The sequence below is a fragment of the Humulus lupulus genome, chromosome 1 (genome assembly GCF_963169125.1).
Source record: "Humulus lupulus chromosome 1, drHumLupu1.1, whole genome shotgun sequence".
Lineage (NCBI taxonomy): Eukaryota > Viridiplantae > Streptophyta > Magnoliopsida > Rosales > Cannabaceae > Humulus > Humulus lupulus.
In genome coordinates, this window is record NC_084793.1 from 118,742,459 (window position 1) to 118,752,150 (window position 9,692).

At 35.2% G+C, this 9,692-nt stretch overlaps 1 protein-coding gene across 1 annotated transcript; it reads left to right on the top strand.

The window, feature by feature from the left end:
- Positions 1 to 564: 564 nt before the first annotated feature.
- On the top strand, positions 565 to 4,199 carry LOC133820653 (uncharacterized). Its single transcript, XM_062253449.1, has 3 exons — positions 565 to 1,481; positions 1,671 to 2,021; positions 2,147 to 4,199. The coding sequence occupies exons 1-3, from the start codon at positions 565 to 567 to the stop codon at positions 4,197 to 4,199; spliced, it is 3,321 nt and encodes a 1,106-aa protein (XP_062109433.1).
- The last annotated feature ends 5,493 nt before the right edge of the window (positions 4,200 to 9,692 follow it).

Sequence of the window (9,692 nt, forward strand, 5' to 3'; positions counted from 1 at the left end):
AAGGAGCACAGTAAGTCCTGTCACAGAAGAGGAAGAGGGAGGGGCCTTGTCTTTCTCTGACCTTGTTTTGGAGGAGGATAATTTTATTTATCCAATGGTTGAAGAGCTTGATTCTGGAAGCTCAGAAGAAGAATTTATCAATGTTCTTTCCAATGATGGAAATGTGGATGGGGATGGTATAGGATTACAAATTAGAAGTTTGTGGGAGGAAAATATTAGTAAAGAAGATGACTTGCTTGGCGCTGAGGTCAAGGATAAGGTACTGGAGGAAGGCTCTACTCAGGAGAACATGAATGAGGTACTGGTGGAAGAGACTACACAGGACAATTCAGTAGCTTTGGGCATCTCCGCGGGAATGGAGGAAAAAAGCTTGTCTGAGTCTCTTAGACTTATTAATTCCATGCAGTCTCTTGGTATCTCAGTCATTCCTTGTGTCTTGAAACAGGTACATAAAGGGGGTTCTGTAAGTCTTTCTAAGAAAAGTCGCCGTGAATTATGAAAGCTCAGCTTTAATGTCAACTATGACAAAAGAAAGAGGAATGTTGGGGGGTATAATTTGGACTTATGAAGATTCTTTCTTGGAATGTGAGAGGTTGTGGTTCCAAAGAAAAACGTAAAGCAATTAAGGAGTTAATCTGCAAAGTTAATCAAGATATTATTATTCTTCAAGAGATTAAAAAGGCGTCTATAGATAGGAGGTTCATTGGAAGCATTTGGAGATCTAGGTTTAAAGGTTGGATTCTGCAGGAGGCGATTGGTCGATCAGGAGGTACTTTGGTGGTCTGGGATACAAGGAGTGTTTCCGTTATTGATTCGTTAGTTGGGGATTTCTCCGTTTCTATTTTCTTGAAGGCTGAAGGGAAGGAACCGTGGTGGCTCTCACGTGTTTATGGTCCAGTAGTGTATGGTAAGAGAGAAAGATTTTGGGATGAATTAGCTGGTTTGAGTGCTATTTATGGTAATAATTGGTGCGTTGGGGGAGATTTTAATGTGGTTAGGAGGGTTGATGAGAAATTGAATAGCAAGTCAAATACAAGGAGTATGAATAAGTTTGATGCTTTGATTAGAGAGTTAAAGTTGGTTGACCCTAAACTGCAAAATGGGCGGTTCACGTGGTCAAATTTTAGACTTAAGCCTGTTTGGAGTAGATTGGATAGATTCCTGCATACTCTCTCTTGGTCAGGACTATACTCCTTCATTCCCCAGGAAGTTATGGTTCGAATAGTTTCTGATCATATTCCGGTGGTGTTAGATATGAGCCCTCCTTCATGGGGTCCCGCTCCTTTCCGCTTTGACAATTCATGGCTGGAGCATAAGGAGTTCTCTAGCTATTTCAAGAAGTGGTGGGAGTCGGCTAAAGTGCATGGTTGGCCGGGTTGTCACTTTATGTCTAAGCTTGCAATGGTCCGAGATAAAATAAAGAAGTGGAGTCGGGAGGTCTTTGAGGCTAGGAAAGTGCAAAAATTTGCGCTCGAAAGAAGGTTGCTTGATTTAGACAAATTAGAGGAGGGGGGGTCGTGGAACGACCATTTTTGAAAGGAGCGTTCTAAGGTAAAGGAAGAATGGCAGCAGATTGTCTTTGAGGAGGAAAGGAGTGTTTAGTTTAAAGTGAAGTGTCAATGGGCCAAGGAAGGGGATGCTAATTCGAAACTTTTCCATAGCATCCTCAGTGCGCGGAAAGCAAGGAACTTTATCTCTAGGATTGAGGAAGAAGATGGTACTGTTTGGGTTGAAGATAAGGATATTGAAAAGGCTATTTTGGGTTTCTATTCTGCTTTGTATTCAGCAATCCCCAGAGAATGGATTGGAGTGGAGGGCATTTCGTGGTCACCGATCTCAGCAGTTATGGCTTCCTTTTTAGAGCGGCCTTTCGAGGAAGATGAAATCAAACAAGCGGTTTTCGCTTGTGATGGATCTAAGTCCCCGGGGCCGAATGGTTTCTCCATGGCTGTGTATCAGAATAATTGGGATGTTGTCAAAAATGATCTTCTCGCAGTCTTTCAAGATTTTTTTCAACGACGGTATCATTCATGGAAGGACCAATGAAATGTTCATTTGTCTTATTCCTAAGAAATTAAATAGTTGTCGCGTGAGGGATTATAGGCCTATTAGCCTGGTGACTAGTCTTTACAAAGTAATATCAAAGGTGTTGGCGGGGGGTTCTTTCGGACACAATTGCGGAATCGCAAGGAGCTTTTGTAGAAGGTAGGCAAATTCTGGATACAGTTTTGATCGCAAATGAGGCAGTAGAGGAGTACAGGAGCAAGGGTAGGAAGGGTTGGGTTTTCAAAATTGATTTCACTAAGTCTTATGATTGCGTGGATTGGGGATTCCTGGATTCAGTTATGAAAAAGAAAGGGTTTGGCGATCTCTGGAGAAGGTGGATTCGTGGTTGTCTCTCCTCCACTTCTTTTTCAATATTTTTAAATGGTCATCCAAGGGGTAAGTTCAAAGGTTCAAGGGGTCTGCGGCAAGGGGATTCCTTATCCCCGTTCTTGTTCACTCTGGTAGCAGATGTTCTGGGAAGAATGATTGATACTGCTAAAAGTAAGTCAGCTTTTAGAGGTTTTTCAGTAGGAAAGGATAATATGGATGTCAGTCATCTTCAGTTTGTCGATGATACGATATTTTTTGTGAACGATAAGGAGTCTTTGGTTGTACTTTTGGAAATCCTCAAGGTGTTCAGTGTGGTGTCTGGTTTATCTATCAATCTGCAGAAATGTCAATTGTTGGGAATCAATTTGAATGAGGAGATCGTGGAACGGCAAGCTAAAGAGATAGGTTGTGAGGTAGGTCAATGGCCAATCCAGTATTTGGGTCTTCCTTTGGGGGATTCTCCTCGTTCCAAGGGTTTTTGGGAGCCTGTTATTTCGAAATGTGCTAATCGTTTGGATTCTTGGAAGAGCGCTTTTTTGTCTAGAGGTGGCAGATTGACTCTTATTCAATCGGTTTTGTCTTCAATCCCCGTTTATTATTTGTCTTTGTTATGTATCCCTAAGAGTGTGGTGGGGATTATTGAAAAGCTGATGCGGGATTTCTTGTGGGAAGGGGCGGAACATTCAGGGGCTGACCACTTGGTATCTTGGAACGAAGTTTGTAAATCACGTAGTTACGAGGGCTTGGGCATTGGAAATTTAGCGTTGCGGAACAAGGCTTTTCTTTTCAAGTGGTTGTGGTGGTTTCCTATGGAGAGTACTTCTTTGTGGCATGGGGTGGTCAGAAGCAGATATGGGAGTGATGGGGGCCATTGGGACACTAATGTTGGAGGAAGATTTTCAACTCGTGGCCCTTGGAAAGAAATCTCGGCTTTGTATGAGGAGTATAGAAGCTTGGTTTATTTTAAAGTAGGAAGGGGAGACAGAATTCGTTTTTGGGAGGATGTTTGGATTGGTGATTCATCTTTCAAACAGAAATACCCAAATTTGTTCAGGGTATCGGAGGCCAAGAATTTTTTGATTAAGGACGTGGTAGTGGGGGAGGAGATCAACAGTTCGGAAGGCCTTTGTTTGAACTTTAGATTCAGAAGGAATCTTTTTGATTGGGAGATTCCAAGTTTGGTTGAGTTGTTTAATCTGATTAAGTTTGTAGATTTACCCCAGATTTTGGAGGATAAGAGGATTTGGATTCTAGATACTAGTGGAGTTTTCAATTGCAAGACTGCATTTCAATCTTTGTCCTGTGCTAATTTAGGTCCAGAGTTACCTTGGGCTAAGAGGTTATGGAAGAGTGTGGTCCCTTACAAAGTGAAAGTGTTTGGCTGGCTCTTATTTTCGAATAAATTAAGTGTCTTCGACATTTTGCAGCGAAGAAGACCTTTTCAATATTTGTCACCAAGTTGGTGTGTTTGCTGTAAAAACAATGGTGAATCAATTACCCATCTTTTCCTTGAATGCTCTTTCTCCACGGCTTTGTGGAGTAAAGTGTTAAAAGAGTTTGGGGTATCTTGGTGTATGCTTTCTTCGTGGTCGCACCTGTTCTTGTGTCAACTAGAGGGAGAGAAAAAAATGGCTCGTCTTTGGCAAAGTACCGTCATGGCAACTTTCTGGGTTATTTGGTTGGAAAGAAATAGCAAGATCTTTGATGAGTCCTCTTGTTCTGTTGATTCCCTTTGGGATAAAATTAGATTCTGGGTGGCTACCTGGGTATATAGGTCGAAAGGATTTGAGGATGTTTTCTTTTTGGATCTTTGTAGGGAATAGATGTATTTGTGGTCTTAATCTTTTTGTTCTGATTTTTCCTAGGGCTTTGTTTTTGTCTTATTTTTGTTTCCACGGTATTCATCCGCCAAAAGTGAGGGTTATTATTGATTTTGAGAGGTCTTTCTGACATTTGACTCATCTTTTCAAAAAAAAAAAAATCATTTTATAATTTAATATATGCATATTTGTTTTTATATTATAAGCTTAAAAAACAAAATAAGTTATTAACTAAAATACTTATTGGTTTAAAAATTTTATTTTTAAAGAATAATAATTTTGAATTGTTTCACATTTATGGGTATCTGAAAACTACCTGTCAGGTGAGTTTCACTTGAACCCAGAATCTAGAAAAGCTAAAACCCATAGAGTGCAGTTTCTCAAGTTAGAAAAATTCAAAACTAGTACCAAACATGGGAAAATATTCAGATTCTCATTCTCGTCTTCAGATTCCTACACATCAAACGACCCCTAAGGGCTTTGCTAATCATGGTGTAATATTCATCTATTGTAAGTGACTAATGCTTTGAGCAACTAACAGTGTAAATTAAGTAATTGAGTTTCATAACTACATTTCTTCTTCCCGTCTCTAGATTCCTACACACCAAACAACTCTTAAGAGCTTTGCCAATCATGATGAAATATTCATCTATTGTAAGTGACTAATGCTTTGAGCAACTAACATTGTAAATCAAGTAATTGAGTTTCATAACTACATTTCTTCTTGGTTTGGAATCAATTGTTGTTTGTTGGGAGTGATGATAGTAATGAAAACAGGGAATCTGAATAGAAGTAAAATAAAATTTAATGAGTAACAAAAATTATTATACATTGACATGAAAAAACCATTCTACTAAAATGACATTTAATATTTTAGATCGTAACAAAATAAAAAATAAAATGGACTTCTTTCCATTCCATTCTTTTCCAATCAACCAAACATACCCTGAATGTTAACTATGAATATATAATGGAACTCAAATAATGGTTCCCAACAAAAGCTTCCGAACTTAACCTATTGCTTGCAATCAAGGAACATGTTTCAAAAGGACAAATGAACCACAAATCACTTACAATGAATTCACTAAGCGTTTACTAAAATTGCAATCACCTCCATTAAATTTTTGGAAATAATCTTCCAAAAAGTTTTAGAGAGAGTTCTTAGCTCCCTAATTTTCTGCAGTCCATCAAAAGCATAGGGTAACCATGTGTACCCCAACACTTGGCACCAGAGACATCACAAGTGTCCAAAAAGTTTAAGAGAGAGTTCTTAGCTCCATAATTTTCTGCAGTCCATCAAAAGCATAGGTTGCGTATGGTAAAATTTTTGTTTTTAAATTTTTTAAACTCAAATATAAAAATATATTTTTGTTTTATGTTTTTTTTATTTTTATAAAATAAAAATGCGTTTGATAACCATTTTTGTTTTCTGTTTTTTTTTAAATAAAAATAAAAATGTACTTGGTAATTTTTATTTTTATTTTTTGTTTAAAAAAATAAAAAATAAAAAACATGTTTGGTAAATATTTTTTTTTTAAATTTATTTTTTATTTTTATTTTCTAAACTAAAAAATAGAAATATTTTTTGTGACCACTATTTATTATTTTAAAATAAAAAAAAAAGAAAATTAATAATATCCAAGTAAAAAAAGATCATATTAATAATATCCAAGTAATCTCAAATTTCAAAACTTAAAATCCTTACGCTTTTGCTTTAATTGATTGTATTTGTTCCTTTGTTGCATATCGCTATAATTTCTTTTTGCTCATGCACAAAGCTCTTCCTTTATATATTTCCATGATTGCTTGGTAAAGGTTGTGGTATTCTTATTTCCTTTTAGGACTTCTTCCATAAGTTCAATGAAAAATTCTTCATGCTTTTGAGTCCAAACAGAAGCCTCATCATTATTCTCAATAATAAGAACTTCATTATCAACACCTGCCATCTAGGTAAAACCTAAAGATTCAATAAGTGCCATCTAGGTAAAACCTAAAGATTCAATAAGAATTCTAAATGCAAATACAAGACTATTCCTACAGAAACAACCATTTCAAGAACAACAATAAGAAATTAGATTTATGTCATATATTTGCTATAAAAAAAATACCAGAAACTAATTAGATCAGGAACAAACAAGATAAAATATTTACAATAAACACAACAAAATAAAAAATCATTCTTAAAAATCAAAACAAGAATTGGACAAGAAACTACTTCCAGGAGAGAAAGTGCTCATGAAAACTCGAATTTGTCTAATTTTAGCCATCCTAAGAGGAGTGAATCTAGAATATACATTGAGGGCCAGAGGAAATGCTAAGCAGCATGATATGACAAATATGTATTTTTTGTTTTGATTTGATCTGACAAATCTATATGACCTTGCTTGCAGTGTTTGTCACCTACTGTGTTTGACAAAGCCTTTCACTATATATATATATATATATAATTATATATATTTAATTATGTCGACTTCTAGAACATTTTGTATTACATGATAAGATATGTTATAAATTTCATAGAATAATATATTCATGTATATACAAATGTGTATTATTGTGGATGTACGAATGAATGTCTCCCTTAAAAACCAAAGTGGAAAGTTAAAGAGTTTGTCTTATGTGACATAAATCTAAGAAACCTCCAAAGGGCAAGAGTCATTTTTATATTTAAAGACTGAAGAGAAAGAGAGAGATAATGTTTGAAAAAAGATAGATGAGTGAGAAGGCCAATGAGAGAAGTTGAAGATTTGCAGAGATAGAGAGAGATGGGAAAGCAACTAAACTTTGCTTCAGCCGAAAGCTTTTCTTTTCCTCAACCTTTATGTCATTTTCACCATAATTTTATCTTTCAAAAATGCCCATTTTTCTTTTTTTTGTGTTTTCTCAGCTCCTTCTTGTTGTTGTTTCTTGAGATTGTGAGCTTTTATGGGCATTTTTTATTTTTCTTCTTCTTCTTTTCTTTCTTTAAATATTTGAAGGTGAAGACTTCAAGATTGATATGGTAAAAGCCTAACGGTCTCATCTCCGTAAAGTATACATATATTTATCACTTTTATCAGTTCAAGCAAAAAGCTTTATACCATTCTAAAGAAAAGCAGAGTACAAGGTTGTTTCAGGTACTTATCTCTCTCAATATAATTGCCTAAAGGTCTCATTACCTTTGTTTTAAATATAATTGACTAATCTCAGGTTTTCAAGGTGAAAACCACTCAAAATCATTGAGACCCAAATCACTTATTTTTTTCTCTAAAACTGCACTTTTTTAGATCATTCATTCTCATGAAGGGACAAAGTGGTTTTTGAATTTGAAAGTTTTTGGATGTTTTCTCTGTTTTGTTGTTATGCACCTCAAATTAATGCTTGCAGAGACCATAACATTTTGTCAATATTCATTTGAAAAAGACTCTGGTCTTTTTGTATTTTATTCTCTTACAATTTGTATTTGTGAAGGTCTCATATATGGATTCTGCATAATTAGTCTTCTATGGCTCTTAGTGCTGTGGTTTCTATTTCTTTTTATTTTTCTGACTGATGATGAAAATTTGCAAATGTAGGTGAATGAAAAGTAAAGTTTCATAGCTAAGGAATAAGCATGATTCTATCAATGATTAAGTACTTTAATCTCATGATTTTAGATAACAAGGAAGATGATTTTAGATAAGAAGCTGTTCAAAAGAGAAGGTTTTGGTAAGATTCTATCAATGATTAAGTACTTTAATCTCATGTTTTTTACATTAGTAAGATAAAAAATTTGAACAATCGATTTTCCCAGATGATGGAAATGTTAAGCAGCATGATTTGCATACCAGATTTGGTGAAAAATGCCAAGGAAGAGTAGTAGTAAGCTCCACCAACCTAATTTCATGATCATATTTTCTGTTTTTTTTTTCTATGTAACACAATGTGATATTGTCAAATTTTATAGAAGTCAATGCTTAGTAATGACATCTTCAATTGTTTCAGGATAGAAATGAGAACTTTGTTGGGCCCAGTATGCCAAATGAAAACAAGCTTAGAAGGGAAGATGATTCAATGACCGAGAAGCAGATACATAAAAAGTATATGCACTCTACTTCTGAACATGGTCATTTAGGTAGGAATCATTGAAAGGCGAGTGGAACAGATCAAGGACATTGTCATGTTCCTATTCACAGTCAAACTTCTTTATAAAAATGCAGTGGCTAAACCTGTAGATAAGGTAGAATCAGGAAAAGGAATTGGTAAAAAGGGCCGTCTCAAGAAAAGGAGAGGTTGCGGTTCCAAAAATATCGATTCTGTCAACTATGATGAGCTCAGCAAGATTACTGAAGCAGTACTCTCTGGAAACTGTTTCTGGTGATTTGGAACAAAAGAGCTCTGACAATAGGTATTATCACTTCATAAAAGTAACATAATTTTTATTGGCAGGCATGTTTCTGTGTTTAAGAACAGAAATTCATTTGATGCGGCAAGATTTGTGCAATGAATCCAATTGTCAGGGTTGATTCTTCTCAGAGGAGTTAAGAGAGAGAGAGAGCAGAACATATAAAACCCAAAGCAGTATAAACTATAAACCCATAAAATAAATTCTTTCTTTTCTTCTCTTTTGTTTTGGTTATTTCATTATTCATACAAACACACTTAAATTTCACCGAACTTAATGTTTTCTACTCATTGTGGAAATGGGTTTTTCATTTCAAGGCACCCTAAAGAGAAGAACCATAAAAGAAGACATAAAATTGGTTGATATTGTTTTCTCAGGAACCAAACAAATAAAGAGTCTGGGAGAACAAATTAGTGAATTTTCATATGAAAGAAAATTGAAAGTAGAAATAACTGAGGAAGTTGGGAATGATTACAGAGTGGAAGGTGTTTCGGTGAGTTGGGCAGAGTCAGAAGCTGAGGATGAGCGAGATATGTTTAGGTTCAGATTTGATCTTCCCTTGTCTATTCTATATATAATACAAAATTTCAAGGAACTCATGCTGTCAATCAAAGTACAATATTACAAAAAAAAAACATAAATCAAGCATCCAAAAGAGGTTCAAACCAGAAAGAAAGAAGAAATATGTACCTGTGAAGTAAGAATACACTCAGCTTAGCTAAAACCTCAGAGTTGAGACTCAAATCACAAAGAACAATGAGCCCTATCAATTATATCGGAGAAGAGAAAAAATGGAGGAAAATCACAAACCCTAATCCCAAACAAAATCAGAAAAAGAGATTGAGAAAAAGAAGAAGAAGAAGAAGAAATCATATGAGGGAGAGACATGAAAGAAATGGTGTACCTGAAGAAAATTTGGCGAGACCCATGAGAAGCCATTGAAGCTTGAAGCTTGAAGCTTGAGAGAGGTCTGTGTATGAGCTTGAGATGGGAGAAAAAAAATTGGTTTAAGTTTTTTTTGAAAGTATGAAAATGGTGTTTTCAAAATTTAGTAAATTTTAATTAAAATTTAAAAAAATTAAAAATAAGTTTAAAAAAACTTTAACTTATCGAACATATTTTTCGGTAATGTT